This window comes from Equus asinus, chromosome 20 (assembly GCF_041296235.1).
Source record: "Equus asinus isolate D_3611 breed Donkey chromosome 20, EquAss-T2T_v2, whole genome shotgun sequence".
In the NCBI taxonomy this organism is placed as follows: domain Eukaryota; kingdom Metazoa; phylum Chordata; class Mammalia; order Perissodactyla; family Equidae; genus Equus; species Equus asinus.
In genome coordinates, this window is record NC_091809.1 from 81,875,184 (window position 1) to 81,900,343 (window position 25,160).

At 43.4% G+C, this 25,160-nt stretch overlaps 1 protein-coding gene across 10 annotated transcripts in view; it reads right to left on the reverse strand.

Annotated features, from left to right (window-relative positions):
• Window positions 1-983: 983 nt before the first annotated feature.
• UVRAG (UV radiation resistance associated) overlaps window positions 984-25,160 on the reverse strand; it is a 309,656-nt gene continuing 285,479 nt past the window's right edge. For 8 of the 10 annotated variants that reach the window (XR_011495820.1, XR_011495819.1, XM_070490660.1 and 5 more), the window contains one exon: window positions 984-2,884. Coding sequence is in view for 8 of the 10 variants with exons in the window: in XM_070490660.1 (XP_070346761.1) it covers window positions 2,182-2,884 (703 nt within the window). In the remaining 2 variants the exon portion in view is untranslated. Of the gene's footprint in view, window positions 2,885-6,812; window positions 7,408-25,160 lie in introns of those variants that run through there. The other 2 variants (XM_070490665.1, XM_070490664.1) reach the window with 2 other exon arrangements.

Consider the following 25,160-nt stretch of genomic DNA (forward strand, 5'->3'; position numbering starts at 1 on the left):
ATCATTGGACACAGTGTGGACCAAGAAAACGTGTAGGTAACTACTGATCAGTTCTGAGCAATCTAATCACATTCAACGACAGGGCTCCACACTGTGGGGGTGAAGAGCCGTGAAGCCCAGAATCAGGGGGTCCACAAAGGAGACTGACAGATGGAAGCCCAGAGCTCCAGGCTCTATCCGGCTGTGTGAAACCTCAGATGGACACTGTAAGCACGGGTGCCCCGGCCCTGGTCCCTCTGGGTGGTGCCAGGAGCCAGGCTGGAGGGCCTGCAGCTGAGTGCACCTTGTCTGTGAGTTTGGCATGAGGTTCAAAGTCCACTCCCTACCTGGGGAAATCACAAAGCATGTGACTCACCACTCACCGTTCACTATAACACAGTCCTTCAAAACCTTTTTTTTTTTTTTGGAGGGTAGATGTTACTTCATTGGAGGACCCCACACATCAGTCTGATGTACATCCAAGACCGTGTCTGTCTCCACCCTCTTTGACTCTAAAATGAATGACAGAACACTGCAAGGAAGCCACGACTCTACAGACAGCTTGTGCTCCAGTTTTGGAGCAGTCCCACCTCTTTCTGTGGCATGTATATGGATTTCTTCAGATCAAGTTAAAGCTTTTAATTGTTTGCAGGTTGGGTCTGTCATGCAATGATTCTGTGAGCTCTTTTTACACGGACAATAACAACAGGAACTATTCCGTTTCACAACGTAGCTATAAATTAAAACTGAGCCCAGGAGTGCTTGGCCAAAATATGAAAATGATTATGAAACCTATGAGTTCAGTGTTATGTAGGACACATGCAGCTGCTACACCTGGGAAGGTGTTTGTGTTGCTGTACACAATACGTAAACGCAAATGACGTCCACGACATTAGCTGAGACACAGTCATGGTTTTGTCCAGGCTAGTCCTGTCATGATGTGACATACAGAGATGTAGCTTCAAGAGGAATTTCAAAGCTGGAAAAAAAAAAATCAGGTCGAGTGAAGTAAACTCAATTTTTATTCTTCTATACAATACATGGATATATGGATAAATTTTCCTTAAAGAGCTTGCAACCCTGAGGCGATATCCTTGGGTATATAAAGTATAAAGCAACAGCGAATAAAATCTGAGCTCCAGGAATGACAATTGGACTTCAAAAACATAATTTACTATTTATGCAATTGCACACATACCAATAGCATTCTATGCCTCAGCTAGTCTTTAATCCAACTATCTCAACTGCCTTCCAGTTCGCGCACTGACAGTCTGACTCTCCACATATATTTCATCATATACAACGCCTTCCTTTCCAAAAGCAATTTAATAAATTAACATGGGATTTACATAGGGATTTTTGTTTGGTGAGTGCAATGCCTAGTCTTTGACTGCAGCATCCGCCCACAGAAAAACTTTGGTCCCCAGAGCGGGCTGGGAAGCCATCTGACTGCAGTAACCTTAGGGTCCTTGAGGGCTCCCCGGGATCCACCAGAGGGGAGGCTTTTCATCTAATCCGAGGCTGCATCAAGGGGAGGGCCGAGTAGAGGAGGGGCGGTCACGGATGCTGCATCCAGGACCCAGGGAATCTATGTCCTCAGTTTTCAGGATGCACAGCCACCCACTGTGAGGCTGGGGCACCAGTGGCGTCTACAGGTTGACTGCAGAGCCTGGGGGCGGGCGCAGGGGCAGATGGGCCTGGGTGTAAGGACACCATTGTGCTTCTTGTTCGCCAACCTAATGGCTGGCTAAAGATCCTTCCGTAAATGGTGGAAATCTTTTTCTGAATATTCATTTTTCCCAAAGTTTTATAAACTATGGTGAGGGCAAATGCTTATGAGAAACTAAAGGTGAGTTTATTATATTATTTATATATTATCATCTTCCCTCTGAGGATAACATAGAAGTGTAAATAAAAAAGCAGACAAGTACCTATAAGGTGACTCAAGCTAGAGAGTGACTTTTGCCTTAGAACAACTGTCAGGCCTGAAAAGCAAATCCCGTAAGCAAAGCCTAACTCTGTCTGGCCCACTGATACACAAGGATCCTGAGTCCCTTCTCGGTTCACAAAGTCTGTCTTTCTGAGGAATATCCTCCACTAATACGCATTTCATGTCATAATTATCACAAAGGGTAACCAGTGCAGCTTTAGCCTCCTTTTAGGCAGTGACCCCGTCCTGGTCCTGCAGCCCGTCTGCTCGCTTCACTTATCAGAGCTCCTGCGGGGCCGGCGGAAGCTGGAGACGTTTTCATTCAGTGCGTAGATCCTGCGCGAGAACTCTTCGAATTCTCCCAGCACCTGTTCGTCACACTCCACGGCCACGGCACTGTCCACTGGGATGCAGTTAAAGGCTTCAAGCTGGTCACCAGAGGTGAGCCCCGTGGCTTCCATCCCGATGATCTCTTCTGCTTGCTCCACAGCACAGCAGAGCTCAGCTTCGGAGACTGGGCGGAACTCACCCGGAAGCTGGACGCTGGAGGGGCCAGCCTGCTCGCTGGGCAGGAGGGTGCCATTTACTGTGGCTGGATGTCCAGAGAGGGCTTCTCCTTGCTCTTGGCTAGTGTTCACACTCTCACGGCCTCCATTTAAACTGTCCCCCAAGTCTACTCCCTTTTTCTTGTTTTCTTTGGAGAAGTCCAAGGAGGTATCCAGGGAGGAGGACAGAGACGCTGTCTTTCTCTCGGATTCTCCCACGGAGGGGACGGTGGTCACAGGCTGGGCTACCGCTGACTTGTAACTGGGAGGAGGGGTTCTGCACTGGAGTCTCTCATTCTCTGAGCTGGCCCGTTTTCGGTGTCCTTTGTCTGGTGAAGGGATCCCCCCAGAGAAGCCTACGTCTGCACCCCCAAACGTGGAGCTTTGCCTCTTTGGCACTGGGATTGCACTGGAGGTGTGGTGTCTGTCGCTAGAAGACAAACAAAAAGAGAAGTTACTTTCAACTTCAGAACTCAGCTTAAGCCTTCTGGATCCACAGAAAGGAAACAGCATATCTAGGTGTGATAATAAAAACTGGTAATAATCAATCTTAGTAGTAATTGTAGTGTCCAAAAGGTAGAAACAATATGAAGCATTCTGAGTTCAACTCTGGGAGCTTCCTTCAAGAAAGACATGAGACATACTGGAAAATATGCAGAAGAGAGTGCCCAGGGTAGCACGGGGGAGAGCAACCACGTCTGATGGGGAGAGCTGAAGTAACTGGAGGGATTGGATCTAGAAGAAAAATATATGAGGGACGTAGTCAACTCCACAATCTGAAGAGCTAACAATATTCCCACTCTTGTTCTTAACATTCAACTCTCACCCTATCTTCATAAAGCAGGTGTCCTTCCTCATTTGTCAGAGAGGTTAAATGACTCGCCCATGATACTTCAGTGAGGCAGTGGTGAGGCCAGACTAAAACCCATACTTTTCTTTTTTTTATTGAGTTATTGATAGGTTACAATCTTGTGAAATTTCAGTTGTACATTAATGTTTGTCAGTCATGTTGTAGGTGCACCACTTCACCCTTTGTGCCCACCCCCCACCCCACCTTTCCCCTGTAAAACCCATCCTCTTGACTCCACCATCAATGGCTTTCCCAATACCCAAATGCTGATCGCTTTGTATCAGAGAACTGGCAGAGGACCAAGAATATGTATATATATAAAATGTATTTAAAAAATATATTTTAATGAAAAATTAACTTAGGAAATGACTTCTTTATAAAGCTACTCTCACATGTTTTGCAACCTACTCTTCAGTGCCTTCTTTAGACCCTGAGTTACGTCTCAGGAAGATACTCTGGGTCAGCAATAATAATCACTGTTTAGCTATACAAAGCATTCTAGTTTCTGAAGTAATTTCATATACGTCATTTCACTGGGTCCTCATAAAAACCCTGTCAAGAAAGCAAGGTATACATTATTACTCTTAAATCTGAAATAATGAATTAATAATTAGTGATTGGAAATAGAGTCTCCAGACCTGAAAATGGCGGCCATGTGATACACTGTGCTAGTTAGGCCAGCCCTGGAGTGCTGGTCACAGTTCTCCATGCTGTATCGGAGGAAGCTGGTCAGCTTCAGTACAACAGTGAACAGACCGGGCTGGAGACAGAGGGAGGTGCGCACACAAGACCCATCTGACTCGTGGCCTTCAGATGAGGAAACACATACAGAGAAGTGGCTGCAAAAGGGCAATTACCAGGCAGGAGCAGAAGCTGGGCTGGAAACTATACCCTCCCAACGAGAGCGGCTGCCCGCGCCAGGCCTCGGGGAGGGAACAGATGCAGGACAGGGCAGGCCCTGCCTCTGAGGAGCTTCCCGTCTTGCAAGAGAAAGACACCTATTAATTATTGAAATACTACATTTTCAAATTACAATTGTGATAAGTGCCCTGAAAAAAAGAAAGGATCCAGGATTCCTTCTACCTGTGTCCACAGCCACAAGTCTTTGAACCAGCTCCTGCTCCCCCTTCTCTCAGATTTTCTTCTGATGCTGGATTATCCTTGTGGTCTCAGTCACTTAGGCAAGGGTTATTCTTTTTGAGAAAAGGCAACCACAAGGCTTCTAAGCCGGGGCCCATTAGACTCCCTTCCTCAGCTGTAAGTGTTGGTGCCAGGAGAAAATTCATAATTAGGGGTGGTCACTGGGCCGCATATAGAACTGGGCAAGTAGACCAGTAAATTACTGTTTTTAGTTTTCAAGAAAAACAAAACAAAATGGAGCAAAATCTGCTGGCCTTAATCTAGGTTTTCAGCTAATATGTTGTCAAAACTTGCAGTAATTGGGTAAGCAACACATTTTTGCAAACCTTGTTGTTTTCAATCTACCACTTGCTGACAGTGTCCCTCTCTAAATGATTTTGCAGGGGGCCTAGGTAATCAAACCAAAACGGAGCATCAGCACCACCCACAGACAGTCTGCTCTAGGCAGACAGGCCACGCTTTCAGTTGCCACCCTAGCCCAGGTGGGGTGGGAAGCACCAGGTGACCCAGCCTGGAACAATGAAGGTGATACTGCTGGCACGCGACCAGAGGCCAGGGCCTTAACCACTCACGGCTATGAAGGGTGACTGATGTGACCCACTCCTTGCCACCACCCCACCCAACTGTGTCCCCTGGGCATCCTGTCTGCTTCTCTGCTGGGCTCCAGGTGGGTGGATAAAGGGCAGTGCATGAGAGCAGGCCAGGGTACAACAGCAGTGCTCATGACAAAAGGGGGAAAGGGTTGTGTAGCCCGTTTTGATTCTGATACCCCCTGAAAGCTGTCCTCAGTTTTGCACAACAGAAAAGTAATAAAGTGTGGTGGCGTCCCTCCCCTAAAACCACAAGGGGAAGGGAACTACCATTGTCTTGCACATCAGTAATGTTGAACTCACCTCCACCCTGTGAGAAAGGTAGGCAGGCAGGTGGGTTATGTGGTTTGTTCAAGGTTGCAGACCCCACAACTGAACTAGATCCCGTCTGACTCCAGAGCCCATGCATCTGTTCTATCTCACATGGGAAACTCATACTCAAATTGAATTCACATTTGCGAAGTGCCAATGACATGCCAGGCATCAAGCTACAAGCCATTCTACGTGCCTGCTCATTTAACCTGCCCAACCTCTATCTAAGCTCTAAGGTGTCACTCTTATTTTAATGGATGGATTCTAAGGCTTTGAGAGGTAAAGATATCTTGATTTTGTGATATTCCTCTCCAGTTTCCTTGGACTTTTATGAGAATCCATGTAACGACAGTTTCAGATACAATTTGGAAAACCCAAATAACAGCAAAGTGTGCCCTTTTAAGAACAGTAAGAAAATGAGTTATTCTGAATAGACAATAAAGAAGTCTACATATCTAAAGTTTACCCTAGAATCACATTTTGTCTTTTTTTCCATTTTTAGCCATGTGCAATGAAATCTTCCCAAAAAATTTTATTGAAGCCCTTCTTATAATCTTAAAAGAGTATAATCTTATAATCAGAAAATGTATTTCCTTGATAACTGTGGGCCAACAATGTGAAGAGTACTACTAAACTATGACACAGGGAAGAGACGACAGGACCTCCAGCGGCGTGCTTCCAGGACCTGAGCGTGAGGCGAGGCTCTTCAGCGTGCCCGGATGCTTTCTGTGCCTCCCTCACGGTCACGCTGGCAGGGCCGCTGTGCCGTGCTCTTGCCCGTGGGGGCCTCTCTGTTTAATGTTTGCTTCCAATTAGCTGTGTTCCTGCAGAGTAGATGTCTTGAGAATTGTGTGCAAAGTGAGAGTAAACAGGATTTGAGGGACGGGCAGCAGATGTCCTGGGCATAATATGCTACATTACATGAATTTTGTAACATTAGTTTTGGCTGCTCAAAATTAGTTTTTTTATTACTTCCAGGATCTCAGCAATGTTCCAGATTTTTAAGATAGCTGAGCTCTAAACAGCTGAAGTGTCGAATGATTACATCAAAATATATACAAACACATGCATTTTTAACTATTATAATAATTTATACTCCCTGGAAAACTCGAAAAATATAAACCATGTAAAAAAAAATAAAGATCACTCACAAGTCTGTTATCCAGCAAATAATCACTATTAATTCTGAATATTTTCCTTTCAGACTTTGATTTTATGTATATGTGTTTAATTAAAAAAAAACCCTCAAACTTAAAGTTGTGTTTGTGGTATATATATATATATACAATTCTGTATCCTGCTCTTGGATGTTATTAAAACCTCTTGGTAAACAATTCTAAACGGCTGCTCCACTGAATGGAATATTATAATTTACTTAATCATTCCCTTTGTTTTGTAGATTTAGGATATTTCCAAAATCTTACTGCTTGAGCATCTCTGTATGAAATCATAATGCACAGATTTTTAATAAAACAATTTTTATTTCATATTTAATAGGTTTCCAGAAGGAACTTTCATTAATAAGCTAAATTCTTGAAAGAAAAAAAGGAGCATTTACTTCTACTATTGCCTAAAAAGAGAAAGGCAGCAACTGAAAAGGCAAATAATAGATCAAAAACAAACGCTTGGAAGGTTTCAAGATTCCTTTTGTCAGATTATGGTCTGGCTTCATGATTATTTCATCTAGATGGAAGAAGAGGTTGAAGTGCTTAGATTTATTAATCATATGACCAATTTTTAAAGGCTGCTGACAATTTATTTATCAAATGAAATCAGTACATGATAAGTGGTGATGAACAACTTAGAGGGGATTTCTACTCTTCGGAACCCCACAGTGACTGGTGCTCCAGGAGAGGGGAGGAGCGGCAGGAGGCGCAGGCGCTTTTCGGTACCCTCCACTCCCAAGGGTCCCCATGCATTCTAGGCGCTAGATCTGGGGGCGCAGAGCCTGAGGTTTAAGCGACGGGACCGAGTCCCCAGGTCACTGCACTCGTTCTCCGCGTCAGCCATTTGCCCCAAGTGGATGTCTCTCCCAGCTTGGCTTAGGTTCAAATTGGAAACCTGGAAACATGACATCTGGGGTTTAATGTTGAAATTAAAAGGAGTTTATTTAAAAACAACCCAAAGATAGCATAACTGCAAACTCACTAGGCCACAGCTTAGTGAAACACGGCAAAGGTCGCTGAATAACTGAACCACTCTGGGGACTGTTAAATTACTTAATACATTTTTTTGCTACAAGTAAGAAAGGATATCCTAGGGTCACAAACAATAGCAAGATGAGGGAGAAGCCAAGCAGTCGGGAGTTTAGAGGTCAAGGAGGACAGCCTGGTTTACATTTGGCCTCTTTGGATCAAGTCTTCTCTGATCTCCCTAAATTAAGGTGATTAATTTCGTTGTAATTTGTGAGTGCTTCTTTATCACAGTCCGTTACCTTTGGTTATCTCTTCAGCTCTATCTGAGATAGTGGTGGTGATGAGAAAGGATGCTGAAGACGTAGATTCTACTCCCAGCTCTGCCAACATGACCCTGGTCTGTCTGGAGTTAGAATTTCAGGTTGAACTCAGCACTTATTAGTTATGTGACTGTAGGCAGGCACTTATCTTCTGTTTGCTCCAGTATTCTCCTTCATAAAATAGACAACTAGACTGTGGTAAGGATTAAATAAGATAATGTACTTCAAATCCTCGGCAGAACAGTGGCATGGACACTGACGGCAGTAGTAGCTGTAATTGTGGGTTGCTGTCACTATTATTAGTTTCCATGGGCTTCAGCTTCCAAAAGTATGATCCTCACTTTACAGAAGGGGTCACTGAGGCTCAAAGACATTAACGCCTTGGGTGGGAACACAAGATCAGAGGCAGCAGAAGAAAGAACAGAGTCTAGACCTCCTGCCTCCGCTGCTTTCCCCGGACAGAACACTGTCTAAAGCGGGAACACCCCCCAGCCACCCCCAGCTCCACTTCCGCCTAGCAGGGAGCTAGCTGAAAGAAGCAGATAAAGAATTAAGAAAAGTGTAAAAGAGTTTTGGAGAAGAAGTGCTAAATCAATCAAAAGATGCATTCTGCCCAATGTGAAACATCAACTCTAGTTTCTTTTCTTTTTGCTTGAGAATATGGGGTGGGGAAGGCTTTGAATAAAGTAGAAATGCTCAAACCGCCCCTCTTTATATGATCTACCAAATACTTGGGGACTAGAAGAACTTCCCAGAATCCTTTGAGGTGTATTCCAACTGTCCCTAAACCCCGGACATATCATTTTTCTGTATGAATTTAGCTTCAGGGGGAGAAAGTTTTCGTAAGAGGGAGAATTTCTGTTTCCCTAACCTAAATGAGGAGGACCGTGTTCAGAGTTTTTATAACCATTGTACAAATACCCTGCCATGAAGCCGACCTGGGAGACAGTTCATTCCAATCCACCATCCTCGCCCCCAACACTTTCCCTTCCCCTCTTCCTCTTTCTGTTGGTTTTATTGCCTGAAGCTATAGCCTCCTTTTACAGAAAAGGAACTGGGAGAGAGAAAACAAGATAAGAACGCACTGGTCCCACATATGACATTCCAGACCTCCACACGTAGCTCCGCCGTCATAAAATATGGGCGACTGCTGAAGCACTTCACTGCTTGGAAACTGCTTCCTCTTCTGTGGAATGGGTATACCTCCCTGACAGTTGTTGCAATAGGGAGTAAATGAGATATACACGTAAAATTCTTGGTATAATGAGTAGGTACTCTATAAATTATTAATAATAATAAATCAGGAGCTGGCCCTGTGCCGAGTGGTGGGTTCACACGCTCCGCTTCGGTGGCCCAGGGTTTTGTTGGTTTGAATCCTGGGTGCAGACATGGCACCGCTCATCAGGCCATGCTGAGGCAGTGTCCCACATGGCACAGCCAGAGGGACTCACGACTGGAATATACAACTATGTACCAGGGGGCTTTGGGGAGAAAAAGGAAAAATAAAATCTTAAAAAAATAAAAAAAGAAAACAATAGCAACTAACATTTATGAAGTACTGTGGAGTAAGTACTCCTAACAGCTTTATATACGGTCTCATTTAATCCTCACATCTCTATTAAGTGTATTATGAACACTGTCCTCATTTTACAGATGAAGAAACTGAGGCACAGAGGTTAGGTAATATCCTCATTGTCACAAAGCAACTAACAGTGATTTAACAAAGGCAGTCTGACCAAATAAATGTTAGTTCCCTTCTCTCACAATCCCTAGGACTTGCCACCAAAACTACTACGTTTGATCTCTCCTTCCATCTGAGGGAGGAGTGAGAAGCAGAAGAATAATTTTTAGGTCAAGGGCTTGGTATCCTTTCCTTCTCTTGTCTTCTTGCCTACATTACGTTTGTGTGGCCTGTTTGATTTCCTAGGCCTTACGCTGTTACAGGAATGCTGATGCATTCTAAGCATCAATTACGACCAGAAATACATTCTGCCATGAAATGATATAAATGTGGAGACTTAGGGAAAAGTGAAATAAAAGAAAAATGTAAAGATTTACCATATCAACACAGTTCTTGAGGCTGGGGTGAATTTTCAGCTGTTTGAAAAGATTTTTTCCTATTCTTTTTCAGATTCACTTGTGCTTCTTTTATCTGTCTACGACCAGGTCTCACTCTGTAAAGTATTAGAAAAGGGTACGGTTCACAGTCTCAAGTATGCGTCTCTCCCTCCTACAGAATGTTTCCTCCGAGCAACATTACTAGATCACAGCTGGTCAAAAAGCTAAATCTTGATTGTCTGGATCTCGGCCAAAATCTACAGCTATAACTCCGTGGAATAAGAATACTTAAAAAGAAAAAAACCCCAAACTTTCAAACAACATTTGATCTTCTTCTTTCTCCCCGTCGCAGCGAGCTGTGACCTCATGGCAGTGAGACCCTCCATGGAGGTGTTTGAGTTGGTCTGTGGCCATGAGAAATGTTTGAAGCTCCAGGTACAGCTCTGTGCCAATATCATGTCAACTGTGCTAAAAAGCAATAATAGTTTCTCACCTTCTTAAAGATTACTGCTTAAATAATGCAGAGCAACGACAGGGCTGCACAGAGTGCCAAAAGCAGGTTGCCAAGGCGAAGCTGAGGTAGAATTACGTCTTTTGGCAGCTAAGAAATTATGACATAAAGTTAGTTTTTTCAAAAAAACAACCCCCATAAATTAGGCTACTATTCTTTTTCAAAATCCACAAAGGTTGGGATTTATCTTTTTCCTCTCTCTCTCTCTCTGATCAAGCAGGAGTACAGAGCCTCCTTTTGGGAAAGCCAAATTTAACAGCTAGGTTTTATCTCCCAGGAGGAAGTTGGGGGTTAACAGTTTACGCATGCCCGCTCCGGGCCACAGCGAGCAGTCTGAAGGCCTCTCACCATTACCTGATAAGTGAAAGTGCTTCATCTTTGCCCTGGACGTTAACAAAAACAAGAAACAAAATAAAAATAGAAACAATCTTAGGCCAAAAGCATAGGCTGAAATCTGTGCCAATGGTCACTTTTCCTCTGGGCTCAGCTCGGAAGGTTTCCTGCCAAAGTCCGACTAAATAAAAACAGAGTTTTAAAAGGTATAACTGAACAAGGGAGCCTTTACGTTTTATTTAAACTGAGTACTGATGGAAAGACGAATTTGTGAAAGAGAAAGTTCCACAGGCAGAGGATAAAACAAGCAGGCTGAAAAAATTCATTTCCCCAGACTATATGATGTGGAGGCCTGGCCATCAGACCTCCACGGCCCTGGGCAGCCGGGCCCAGCTTGGAAAAGACAGGTTCCCGCGCAGGCCAGTTGACAGGCGCTGAGGGGTGTCCACAGCCAAGAGCCCTTCGCAGGCCAGCTCGGTCTCAAGGCTGACCCAGGAGGGGTCAAGTCAGCCACTTTACCCACCAGCGTTCACTTTAAGAAATCAACATACAAATAATGTACTGAAATCTCAGTGAGGCAACAAACATCAGGAGGACGTAAAATGATCTGTAAAAACAGAAGGAGATGCCAGGGATGATGCCTGGGGACCCCTCGGAGAGTCTGGACAGCACTTGAGACAGGGGAGTCATAAAGTGCTTATGCAGAAGGCTAGGAAAAAACCCTCTACCTTCGCCAGGGAAACCAGAACAGCAACCACACAGAGCCCAGCCCCAGAAAGAACTCGACAGGGAAATTAAAACCCTGGTTAGAGCACACTTTCTGGATTTAAAGAGTAGCTTTGCAAAGAGAGCTAAAGGAAGCTTTGGACTCCAGAGGCTAACGACAGAATTTGTGAAGCTAATTCTTTGAAAGATGCTGCTCGGGCTGCACTGCCACCACATTTCTAATAAGCTCTGACATGAACCAAACCATGGGGAGTTGGCTGTTTGTTATTTTAAAGGAAAAATGGATAGCTATGCCACCATTTCGGAGATGCTGGAGGCCTTCGGAAGAAGTGCCTGAAACCCAGCGAGCCGCCGTGCAGTCACTGCTTAGTCAGAGACTGGGGGGGCTCTGGGATAAGGTCTCGGGAGCCGTACCTTTTGCGGTCCTCTTACTACTGAAAGAGGCACGGTATAAAGCTATATGCATGCTAACAAACATATTAACCAAGGAAATGATTTACTCCCTTATTCGAATACACACTGAGTAAGTACCATGCACTAGGCACTGTGCCTAGACTCTGGGGCTACAACAATGATTGAAAAAAAAGGCATGGCTCCTGCTTTTGTGGAGCTTACACCACAGTGGTCTGAGAGGACAGACATCTGTCACAACATTTAAGATGAGTGTAAAGCGCAACCTCTGACACGTGCTATGCAGGAGTGTACAGGAACTAAGAAAGCTCGTAACGGAAGTGACCCAGAAAAGGCCAAGATTCAAAGGGCTAGGAGAATTCTTCACCAGGTGAAGAATAGTCTGCTGGATGGGAGCATCTTCCAGGCAAAAAGAACAGCAAATGCTAAGACCCTGTGTCAAGAAAGAGAACAGGGCGCCAGCCCAGTGGTGCAGCGGTTAAGTGCACACATTCCGCTTCTCGGAGGCCCAGGGTTCACCAGTTCGGATCCCGGGTGCAGACACGGCACCACTTGGCATGCCACGCTGTGGTAGGCGTCCCACATAGAAAGTAGAGGAAGATGGGCACGGATGTTAGCTCAGGGCCAGGCTTCCTCAGCAAAAAGAGGAAGACTGGCAGTAGTTAGCTCAGGGCTAATCTTCCTCAAAAAAAAAAAAAAAATGAGAGAGAGAACAATGTTTGAGGATCCAAAAGCTCACCAAGTGATGAGCAGCATGGTAGAAGAGAAAGCTGGAGAGGAAAGCAAGGTCTAGACCAGGCAGAAGCCCACAGGCCAAGCGGAGAATTTTCCTCTTTATCTAAGTCATTAAGTGTTTTAGGCTGGGTGTGTGTGTAGACGTGGGGGTAGGGGAGAAAGAGAGAGATTAACTGATTGATTGATTTGGAAAGTGCATTCTGGCTAAAGTTGGAGAATAGAACGGAGGGGCCCAGAGTGGATGCCGAGGGACCACAGGCTGCGCAGTAGTATAGGTGAGAGATGATGGAGGCTTGGACCAGAATGGAAATGTATAGATACAGACAAATGTTCATATTAGGGGAAATCAGCAGGGGTTGCTAAGGCTGGATACGGGGGTGAGAGGGAAAGGGAGGAACCAAGAATTATGCCTGGATTCCTGGCCAGTATAAAAGAAAGGATGGAGATTCCATGTGCTGAAAACAGAGTACTGGAAGACCACAAGGCTTACGGTGGTCAGAGTGGAAGACGGGAATAAAAAACCATGGGCACAAAGAACGTGCTGTGAAAACGTCCAGGAGGCAGTGTGAATACAGGTCTGATATTAGAAAAGAGATCCTGGCTGAAGATTACACTTGTGCTTTATTTCAATGTGGCTGATAATTAAAATAATGGTTGTAGATAAGATCATGTCGGGATGAAGAGGAACATGAGAGAAAGGAGGGCCTAGGACTGAGCCTTAAGGAGGCTCCAGTCTTTTATGATGACGAGGAGAAGAGGAACCCGCACGTGAGAAAAGAAGGAGCTGTGGAAAAGGAATGAAGACTAGGAGAGGGCTATAATAACAGGCTTCCTTTTCTGGAATCACAAGATGCTAAATGATCTCTCGTGTAAAACATTTTACGCTTAACATAGATGTAAGAGAGGCCATACTGAGTAAGAGTCCAAGAAGGGGCCCTAAAACTCTTCTGCCTAGGTTCAAATCTGAGCTCTTTCACTTGATGGCTGTGTCACCTTTTAAACTATTTTAACTTTTCTGTGCCTCAATTTCCTCATTTGTAAGATAAGATAGGATAATGGGTCCTAATTCACAGGGTTGTTGTGAGGGTTAAATGAGTCAACTAAATATCATATTCAAAATGCTCTGGAAGAGTGCCTGGTTTGTAGTAACAGTCATTTGATATTAGCTCTAATGACATTACTTATTATTATATATTGCTATCCACCAGCAGAAGACTGGTTGAACAAGCATCATATAAAACAATCTTTAACAACTCCAAAGCTGAATCACAAGGAATTATACGTAAATTGAGCTTAAACTCAAAGGTCACACTGAAGCAGCCAGTGCTCATTTCTAACGCTGCATACCTGTGTCAGCTTTTGACGGGCAAAGACCATCTCTACAGCGCTTCTGAAACCCAGGACAGTGCTTCAGATCGAGAAGGATGCTTATCTGCTGACACTTAGCATACGCTAAAGAACCCCTCCTGAAAAACACTGACTTCTTAGTACAGGATTTATAAGTGGCTTTTCTGCTAATTCCTTCCCTCCATTCATTTAAGTATGCCCATGTTCCGAAGCCCACACCATTCCTACCTCCTTCATTAGGCCTTCTTCAACCATGCCCACTTAAAGTGATCTCTCTGAAGGCTGAACAGCTACAGCACTTGTAACTACACTGTCCAACTGATGCTTAATATGATCACTGGTATTTCAACACGTTTCGGTAGACATTACTGAAACCCGCGTTCACTCTCTGGCAGTCCACTCAGCTCTGGGAATAACGAGGTGTACAAAATAAGGTTTCTATCATTAAGGAGTTGCCACTCTAGTAGAGAAGGCAGAGAGTTAACCAATAACCAGAAGACCATGGTGCTTTGTATACAATATACATTTTGCCTCTTATAATGGAGAAGGGAGCCAGCAGTCATCTGGAGGACCCATCAGAGCAGGCTGTATGTGACTGATGCCTTGAAGGGTGAGGGGAGTTAATCGGGCTATGTGTGTCTGCAGGGGGGGAGTAAGAAACGAAGGCAAGGATATTTAAGACAATAAAACACAACACGCGTGCCACCCAACTGTGGAGCCAAGCCTTGTAAACGTTGCATGGGAAGGACTGGTCTTCTTCTGTTTCTTGAAATTCCCCCTTCGCTTTTCAATCCAATGGAGTACAGAGCACACAGTAAATACTAACAATATATTTGTCTTACGAATAAATGGATTTAATTAGTTGTACTCAAAAGGAATAATTTACGGTTTTTTCTTTTGGCGAGGTGTTGAAAACATTCAGTTAATGTAAAAAAAGAATACTACAGGGTTACTTCTAACATGAAAGACGTCTTTAGAAAAATCTAAAGACAGAGTTAGAGTAAATCTAAATGATGAAATATTGTGCATCCATTAAAACGATGCGAAAAAGTCTTTAGCATCATTGATAAAAGGCTTAAGATGTGATATGCACAAAAGCAGTACATACAATTGCAAGGACTGTGCTGTCTAATACTGCAGCCACGAGCCACAGCTTCCTGAGTGCCTGCAATGTGGTTAGTTGGATCTGAGATGCACTGTAAGAGTAAAATACACACTGGATTTAGAAGGCTTAGTATGAAAAAAAGGAATATAAAATATTTTATTAATGTAAAAAATATGGGTCACATGTTGACAAGGTATTATTTTATTGGGACTAAATAAAATATATTATTACAATTAATTAATCTATTCCCTTTATTTCTTTTCAACATGGCTGCCATGGCTGTAGGGTACTTGTCTCTTAAATTTACACCTGCAGCCCGGACTGTATTTCTATCGCATAGTGCTAGTAGAGAGGATGTCATCTCAGCTACGTAAGAAACACACAGAAAACTTAGTAAATTAAGGGTTTTTGTCTGCAGATTGTGGGGCTATTCTGCTCCCCTCTTCTGCATATTTTTACATCTTTCAAATTTTATTCATTGAGCACATATTATTCTATAATCAAAAGGAATGAACAGAAATAAAGAAGACAGAACTAAAAACAAAGAAAAAAGGATCTCAAGTTAGTTCAAAGACCTGGTTGCTGGGGGTTGAGAAAGGGAGCCTGGGGACACCCAAACGACTCCGTGTCACTGACGGAGGGTTAGCGCACAGAGGATGCTGGCCAGCTGTTCTCCATCCTGACTGGAGACAGAAAAAAGCGGAAATGGGTGTTAACCGCAGGAGAGGGCCTGTAAGTTCAATATAGGGAAGAATTTCCTGAAGCGAGGGTGTTTAAACTCTGGAATGAGTTATGGAAGAAGCCTGGTGCCCCAAGGTCTTTTAAAATACAGCAGATACCCATATGCCTTGTGCGTTCCTGTCTAGAGGCAAGGAGAGGACTTGTCAAGGTTCCTTCTAAAATAGCTATCTTAGAGTAAATAACTCCAATAAAACTTTCTTTCTCATTTATTTTTGACCAGGCTTCACTTTTCATATTAAAGATGCCAGGCTGCAAGAGTGCTCTGAAAGGCAAGCCTGTCTGGTGCAGCTACCTTCAGCAGTCCTCTGAGACTTCAAAGACAATGTCATTTGATCTAAATTTAAAAACCAACATCAGCTAGAGAGCATGTTGAATTTTAAGTCCCTCGGGGATCACCTGCCAGAAACTAGTTCTGAATTCAGCACAAGCATGAGGGAGGGAAGGAAAGAGGATAGATCTGCTTTTTAAAAGCGAGGTTTTTAAAAAATCTTAATGCTGGATACTGCTTCATTTTCAAAGGTGAGTGGTTTGGCTTAAAAGCTGAACTACCATATTGTTACCCTCTGACTTTAAAGAAAGTAGACTGGCTTACTTGCTCTAGATTTTCATTATTCTCAGTTACTGAAAAAACCATTTTCTTAAAATATGCCAAAGTTCTTAGGTACTTCCTTCTTATTTATTTATTTAAAAAAGCTGTGGAGCTTGATTCTCTTTACTTATAAAAAATAATGGAAGACGAGATCAGAAATAGCTCAGCAACAGCACTAGCTAGAGATTTTATGACTGAAGTGCGATGACTTCAGTTGCTTCTCCCACAGCCACACCATTAAACGCTAGAAGGAATCTGGAGAAGTATTCCCGCAAGCTGCAGAGTAGCCAAGGGTACTTCTCCTCGCTAAGGTCACTGAAACTGATGCAGTCACTATAAAAATGTCACACTTGGTCCTAAAACAACAAATAAACCAGTCCAAGGCTGGTGATCACTGTAGCAGAGCGTCCACTGAGGCGGGGGCTCAGGCTCAAGTCCCACGTGACAGCAAGAGTGAACAATGCACTGGAATATTTGTGCAAGTCATGTTCTTCAAAATATTTAATTTGTCTTATCTACTAATTTAGATTATAAACCAAACAACTGTCAGCTAAGCAAAGGCAGGGCAGATCTTACACTTCCGATTCGTCTTCCGTCTCTTTAGCAGTGCTGTCCACAGAGGAGACAACGGATTGTTACACGCGTGAATAATACCTAACACTCCTTTGTTTAGTCCTTTTTAGTTTATAAACCACTCGGATAGACATTATCTCATTCGCACCATACAACTATGCTTGGGAAACAGGGCTGGTGCTATTAACTCTATTTCTAAAAACTGATACTCAAAAACGATTTGTGAAAATTAAATGATGGCGCTGAAGCTGGAGCCCACATCCACTGCCAAGTCCAGTGCTCCTCCCACTGCACCACACTGCCTTGCATTAAGCTGCCAGAGAGCTTAAGCTTTATAGTCTGGAAAAATTAAACTTAGAACAAAAAATTCCATATATGCAGCAGGACAGATGGCTTTGAAATCTTGCTTTTATCACGTCTTACTCTGAATAAAGAATGTGAAATTTAAGGAAGACAAACACGACAGGGCAAACATGTTTTAGACCAACCTACGGGCTTCCTTTAGTTTTCTTGTTTCTTAACCAATGGAGTTGAAACATATAATCATTTTTGTTTCCTTTAGTCTTAAAGTCCTTAAACTCTTCACAAAGTCTCACGACTCTTAGCTTCCTAGTTCGCTGAGGGAGACGGTACGGGACGAGCAAGAGAGAAGGTTTTCACCAGAACTGTGGCCTCGATTTGGTGGCGCGTTTTTTCTGGTGCTCTGGATGGGACTTTGGTGGATTTCCCCGTGGAAGGGAACAGGTTTTAGAAACTCAGCAGCACAGAGGCGGGAGGGCTGGGGAAGGGAGAGAAGGGACAGAGTGACCACCGACTACTAAGGGGCAGCAGGGTACAGTAAAAAGAACGTGAGACTAGGAGCCAGAGAACCCGGGCTTCCGGTCCCAGTCCTACTGCTGATTACCATGAGATCTAGGCAAGTCACTTCGCATTTCTCAGCCTCGGTTTTCTCAAGTGTAAACAGTGATCACTATCCTTGCCCTGCTTCCCTCACAGGGCTGCTGCAAGCTTAAACAAAAACAGAACGTTCTGCAAATAACAGACTTTCATTATTCACAACTTCTAAATGCAGGAGAAAGTCACCTCAGAAGGTAGGCACCAAAAAAGTAGGTAGACAGACAGACCTGTGGGGTACTTGTCTCTAAGACTTCAGAACAGTCTTTAAAGGATTTGGGGAAAGCGAGAGGGAGATGGCGAATATTTTACTGCATTAATGTGCAAGACAGCATGAGACACTATTAGAGAAAACTGACCAAGAACCATATTCTATATCTATTTGTGAGGAGATGACTGTAGATTTTAAAGGAAAAACAAAACAGCTACAACAAAGAATGGATTTAATTTTTAAAACAGATATAACAACTATGACTCACTTATCCATTCCATTTTTATACTAACAGCCACCATTTATTGACTACTATTATGTGCCAGGCAGTATGCTAGGTATTTACATATTTAACCCTTATGCAACTCTATTGGGTAGGCACTATTATCGCCACTTTACTAAAGTCCCAGAGACAGTAGGCAGTGGAGTTGCTATTCAAGCCCAGAGTCTTTATATGCTCTTTACAACTAGGCAACTGTTTCTTTAACCTATTTTGTCCCATACCCCGACCGTCACATGTCCAAATCCCTCTTGTGTCCTAGGTCCACTCAAATGCTATCTCCTTAGTGAAGGCTTGTCCAATTCTCACCCACACCCCTCACACCAGGAAGTAAATGCCTTCCTCTCAACATTCCAAATAACTTCCTTTCTAATATTGTTTGTTCCTATTTCATTGCTTCAATTAGACTGACTATAAGCTCCTTGAATGCACTCAAAGAGCACAGTCCATGAATAGAACAGGACAGATGGCATGCTCATTCACTCACGTGCTCATCACTTACCAAGCACCTGCTGCCCTAATGCCAGGCTGGGACCACAGGAGGAGTAAGACACAGGCCCCAGCCTCAGGCTGCTCAAAAGCCTAGTGGGTGAGACGTGCTGGGAGAAGCAAATTCAAGCTACTGAGGGAGTATATGTTTATCCCCGTATCTGCCACTGTGCCTGCTGAGTGAATGAGGTAGGGTATGAGCTGGGTCCTAAAGTGAGAGCAACATCTGGGTAGGGCAGAGGCAAGGGCAGGCCATTCCAGGTAGTGGGAACTTGTCTGAGAAAAGCACTGAGTTCAGAAATGAGTGTGGTATGTCTGGGGGTCAGTTGAGAGGGGGCGAGAGAGAGGTGGAGAGACATAACGAAGGCACTGTCCCAGGACCCGTGTGCTGGGGCCCCAGCAGACGGCCCGCTCACAGCAGCCACAGCACATCATCTCCTCAACGCACTTCTACACTTAGCATCTTGCTGGCAGCTATCAAGTAGCAGCTTGCGTGTACATTCTTCTCTGACCATAATTCAGCACTAGCATCAGCTGTGCATGTGCATGTCAACTTGAATCTTGGACCACTTTGTAGTTAGTAGTAAAAGAAAGAAACATGGTATGTTTAAGTTGCATGCTGGTGGTTTTTAACCAAAATATTTAAGAGTACAACCTCTGAGCCGAAATTCTGCTTTTCAACATTGTGTTGCTTGGCAGTTGTGATGGAGTCAGTTACCCCAGGACGGGATAATGAGGACTTCTTTGGGACAGAGCTGGCATAAAGCACTGAGGGCTGTGCCCCACGTAACTGCTCATGGGGAAAAGGGGTTAGCTTCAGGATTAATCAGGTAAATGCTTTTGATATCAGATAAGAATTCTCTAATGTGAAAGGAAAAAACCCACTTCATTAAAGGAATTTCAATCACACTGTCTTTTCTTTAACAAACAAACCAAAACAAAACAAGCTGTCACAATGCTTTGAAGCTCACCACCAGGAGGAATTCAGTGACGGCACTGACCCTCAGCCAGTCTGAAATCCTCGACACCGAAAGAACATGCAGCTGTCCGCTTCCGCAGGGACCAATCTGTGGACGGCAACCACTACACAGAGAATGGAAGTGTTTCCTTTACAAAAGACGTCAGAGGCTCCCTCAGGAGCATGAGTTTCTTTACCCTTTGCCCCAAGGAGCACGGGCTCGGGAGGCAACTCCTCAGTCCATGGCTGCTCTCAAAAATTCTCAGGTTTCCTCTGAGGCTAGAAGCGCTTGTTCGAGCTTTGTTTAGATTTGTAACTTCCAGCCTGGGTTCCCGCGGTGGTCTTGACTCGGAATCATTATGCACATTCATTTTGTAGCACTTTGCGTCTATCTTAGTAGCCCATTTTTCATTAGAGCACCATAAAGTGGTACCTACGATTCATTCAGTGTTAATGCGCTTGGCACAGCTGGCACAGAGGGGCACTACAGAAATGTGTGAATTTGGGGCTTACTGGGTTTACTGCATCAGTGCCAGGAGACCTAGATTCTGGTTTTATTGCTACATGTTCACAGGTCAACCATGCTTGGAAAGTCATTTTATTCTCTGAGCCTCAGAGATGAGAGCTGCTAGAAATTACAGTGTTTTAGCGGGGGAAGGGCAGCCAGGCTGCAATGAGGGAGCATTTCCATGTAAGCATTTGGGGTAAATGGTCTAAAGAGATCTCCAAAGAAAGGGATTTAAACTCTAAAGTTTTAGTAATTTGTTGTGATGTTGTTCCTCATTTTATTTTATTTATTCATTTTTTTTTGAGGAAGATTACTCCTGAGCTAACATCCGTGCCCATCTTCCTCTACTTTATATGTGGGACGCCTACCACAGCATGGCTTGCCAAGCGGTGCCATGTCCGCACCCGGGATCCGAACCGGAAAACCCTGGGCCGCGGAGAAGCGGAACACGGGCACTCAACCGCTGTGCCACCGGGCCGGCCCCACTCCTCATTTTAAATATTTACTTTTATCTGTAATTTTGTATTTGCCGTTTTAAGCACTAAGTACCACAGAACTCAGATTCTCTCTGTTCCTCAAATGAATGTGCAATCTAGCCAAGGGGGTCTGTTCTCTGCCAATAAAGCGACTGTGCCTTTTCTACAGCTGTTCCCTCTACGTGAGGGGATGGGGTGAGGACGGTGGTGGGAGAGAAGAGGGAGAGCACATTCTAGGCGGCAGGACTGTGTGTGATGACTGAGTCAGGAAAGAATTGGTTCCTACAAATAAGAGGAGGTCAGTATAGTGACTACACGAGAGTGAGGGGAGAGTGGTGTCAGATGAGGCAGTGGGGGAAAGGCGGGGGCCAGGCAGACCACGGAAAAGAGCTTGAGATTTCATTCCGGCCACTGAAGCTAGGGAGTGACTAAGATACAGCTAAAATTTAAAAAGATCACTCTGGCTATTGTGGAGAATGAGCAGAAGTGGGACAAGAGTGAAATCAAGGAGACAAGCTAGACCAGGGCAGCGTCTGGATAAGAGAAGGTGGTGGCTTGGACTGGGGTGGCAGTAGCAGAGATGGTGGGAAGTGGTCAGATTTGACATATATTTCGCAGGCAGAGATGAGGGTTTGCTGAGGAATTAGCTTCCATTCGGTAGCAGTGAAGAAAAGAAGGGAATCGCGGATGACCCCTGAGTATGAACAAGTGGGTTGAGCTGGAGAGCATCTGCTGAGAGGAAGAAGACTGGCGGAAGGAGAGTTTTAGATATGTTGAGGCTGAGACGCCTGTAACACTCCAAGGGGAGCTGTCAAGTGGGTCTTTGATTACACAAAGTTTGTAAGAGAGGTTTACGCTAAAAACATAACTTTGGGAGACATAAGCATATAAACTGAGGGAATGGATGAGATCACATAGTAGAGAGAGAAAAAGAGAGGAGGACTTAAGATTGGACCACGGAGAACCCCATATTTAACGATCAAGTAAAGGGGGAGGAATAGGAAAAGCAGACAGAGAAAAAGCGGCTGAAAGGAAAAACCAGGTGAGGGTAGTACTGTGGAAGCCAAGAAGGAGGAAGGTTTCAAGAAGGCAGGAATGGCCAGCAATGCCAAATGCCACCAGATGCGAAACAGGACAAGGACAGAAAAGTGATCTTTAGGTCTGGCAACATAGGGTTCAGCAGGCACCTACCTAGATAAAAGGAATTTCAGTATACTGATAAAACTGGAAATCAGACTGGAGTAAGTCAGCAAGGAATTGGGAAAACAGAACATAAATTAACCTATAATCATTATAAAAATTAAATCAGTAGTTAAAAATCTATACTTCCTCCATCAACAAATAAAAAACGTTAGGTTTTCGCTAAGTTCTATCAGACCTTCAAGATATAGATAATTCCTATCTTATATAAACTGTTCCAGAGAATAGAAAAGAAGGGAAAGATCCTCAATTTATTGTATGAGGCTCTCATAACTTTGTTACCAAAATTGGACAAGGATTATTATACGAGAAAGAAAACATATTGGCTACTCTCATCTCAGTTCACAGATACAGATACTCTAAAAATATTAGCAAATCAAATCCAATAACATAGGAAAAAATAATATATCATGACTAAGTACAGTTTATCCCAGGAGGCAAATCTGGTTTAACATTAGAAAACGTGTTAATATTTATTAACACATTAACATAGTAAGGGAGAACAAATACGGTACTACCTCAATAGATTCAGAATAAGCATTTGATAAAATTCAAAATACACGCATTCATGATTAAAAAACAACTCTTAATGAGTTGGGAATAGAAAGAAACTTCCTTTTGCTAATAAAGAGTATCTATTCAGCCCTGCAATAAATACAATACTTAATGGTGAAAAGTGAGAAGTATTCTCTTTAAAGTTAGAAATAAGACAAGGGCGCCCACTATCGCTGCTGCTCTTCCATAGTAAAATATAAGACAAGAAAAAGTAAAGAAAATGGTAAAAGCAGAAAGGAAGAAACAAAGCCATCGTTCATTAAAAAAATACGATTGTATACATAGAAAATCCAAGAGAATCTAAGACAAACTATTGTAATTAATGTTAGCAAGGTTGCTGGATACATTCTCAAAATACAAAAATCAGTGGGATTCCTTTATACCAGCCACAACAAACTTGGATGTTGTACTGAAAAATTTATAACAGCAACCAAAACAGTAAGCTACATAGGACTAAGTGTCTATACAGATGTGCCAAACTTCCATGAAGAAAATTTACAAACCTCACTGAAGTATGCTTAAGAAGTAGTAAGAAAACATCTAAAGAGATACCATGTTCACAGTTAGGAAGATTTGATATCATAAAGCTGTCAAATCACTCAAACACAACTGATAAGTCAAGAAAAGTCAAGACAGTTCTGAAGAAGAACTGTAAGTTGGACCCTTACCCTACCAGATATCAAGAAAGTTGGGAATATCTTCCTTTTCCCAGCTATGAAAAAACATGATTTAGGGGGCTGGTCTGGTGGCACAGTGGGTAAATTTGCGTGTTCTGCTTCAGTGGCCTGGGGTTTGCTGGTTTGGTTCCTGAGCATGGACGACACACTGCTCATCAGGCCATGCTGTGGTGGCGTCCCACATACAAAATAGAGGAAGACTGGCACAGATGTTAGCTCAGGGCAAATCTCCCTCAAGCAAAAAGAGGAAGATTGGCAACAGATGTTAGCTCAGGGCCTATATTCCTCACCAAAAAAACACCAAAAAACAAGAAACCCCCATGATTTAGGAGTAACACTCCTGGTCTCTCTCCATCCTCTCATTCACTCACTCTTAGAGGAGGCAGGCCTCTTCTGGTTGGTGAATTTAGAGGGAAAAATAGAACCTGTGTATTCTTGGCTTAGCCCCGTCTGGGCTGTTGCAGGGGTCATCGGACTGCTCTCTGCAGTGTGCTTAAGGGCCTGCCTCTGTGGGGAGAGCCTGGGCTTCTCCAGTTCACACGATTGTGAAGGTAAGTTCAATTCTGAGTGACTCTTTGCAAGCTCTTGTTATACATCTAAAGCCATATTTTCCAAGCAGCTTTATCAGTAATAAAACTGAGCTTTTCATTTCTATTAGTCTGTCTCTTATATCTCTTCTTTCAAATGGTCCCAAATGTCAGGGGGAAGAGGGATGCTATTTATTGGGCATCCTCAAACCTCAACAAGACTTACAGAAATTCTATCTTATAATAATTAAAAACGTGGTACTAGCCCAAGGATAGACAAATAAAAGAAGGAAGCAGACCAGGGAGCCTGCAAACAGATCCATGTATATAAGTGAACTTGGTATATGAGAGAGATGGCATTATCCAACAGTGGACAAAGGACAGACTCCAACACACGATGTGGGACAATCTGCTGTCTGTACTGAGTGAGATTCATTTAGTGGTTAATCAGCTAGTGTTGTAGGCTGCCTCTTTTTTTGATCATCTTAGCTTATCTACCATTTGTGTTATAAACCTTTGATGAATTATATAGCTCGTTTCCAACTAGGTCACAAACCCCCTGAAGGGAGGGCTTGTGCCTTCTACTTCTTGTTTCCTCCAGAGTGCCTAACACAGAACCTCACACACAGACGATACTAAGTAAGTGTCTGCTAGTTCACTTTTATTATTACTATTCTTGTTATTATTTTACATTCAAACTCCATTTCTGTCTTTCATTCCTCAGGGCATATAGGTGCATATCATCACTCAGCTTTTCTAAGTATTTTCATATTCTGAGTAGAATTCTTTAAACAATTACGTATTTGCTTAACAGGAGTCCTATCTAAAATCAGACATCTGGAACTTGCATTTTGAAGATCATGTGAGACAGAAATCAAAAACATCACAGTAAAGGTTAATCATGGATGTCGCTTTCTTATTATCTTGAAGGCTTATCCTTATGGCACAGAAGAAAACAGAACCCATCTTGTACCTTCCTCCCCACAAACAGTTTTTCCATTTAATATCTCATTTCATGCTCACCACAAACTGGCAAAATGGGCAGGGCAGGGATTACAGATGAGGAAATTAAGTCTCAGAGAGCTAAGACTAAGCTCACAGAGAAGGTTAGAAAAAGATCTGGGATCAGAAGCTAGCGCTCTTTAGAAGAAAGAAACTATGCTGCTCCCAGCTGTCTAGCCCTAAGGCCTGATTTCCATTCACGTGATTTTATAAGTTACTGCCCATCATCCAAGGATTCAAACTTCAAGAATTACTAAACAGCGAGAGCCAACAGCTTTCCACTTACGTAAGTCAAGTGAATCAATCTAGGGTCTCTTTGCAGCAGACTTTCCCTTTCCCCCTCTCTCCTTAAAAGGGTCACGTCTGTCCTGACAAAGCGCTTTGAAGCAGCAGCTTGCCCTCATGGTACAGCAGGCACTGCCATCAAGTACTGTACAGGAAACATTCCAGTAT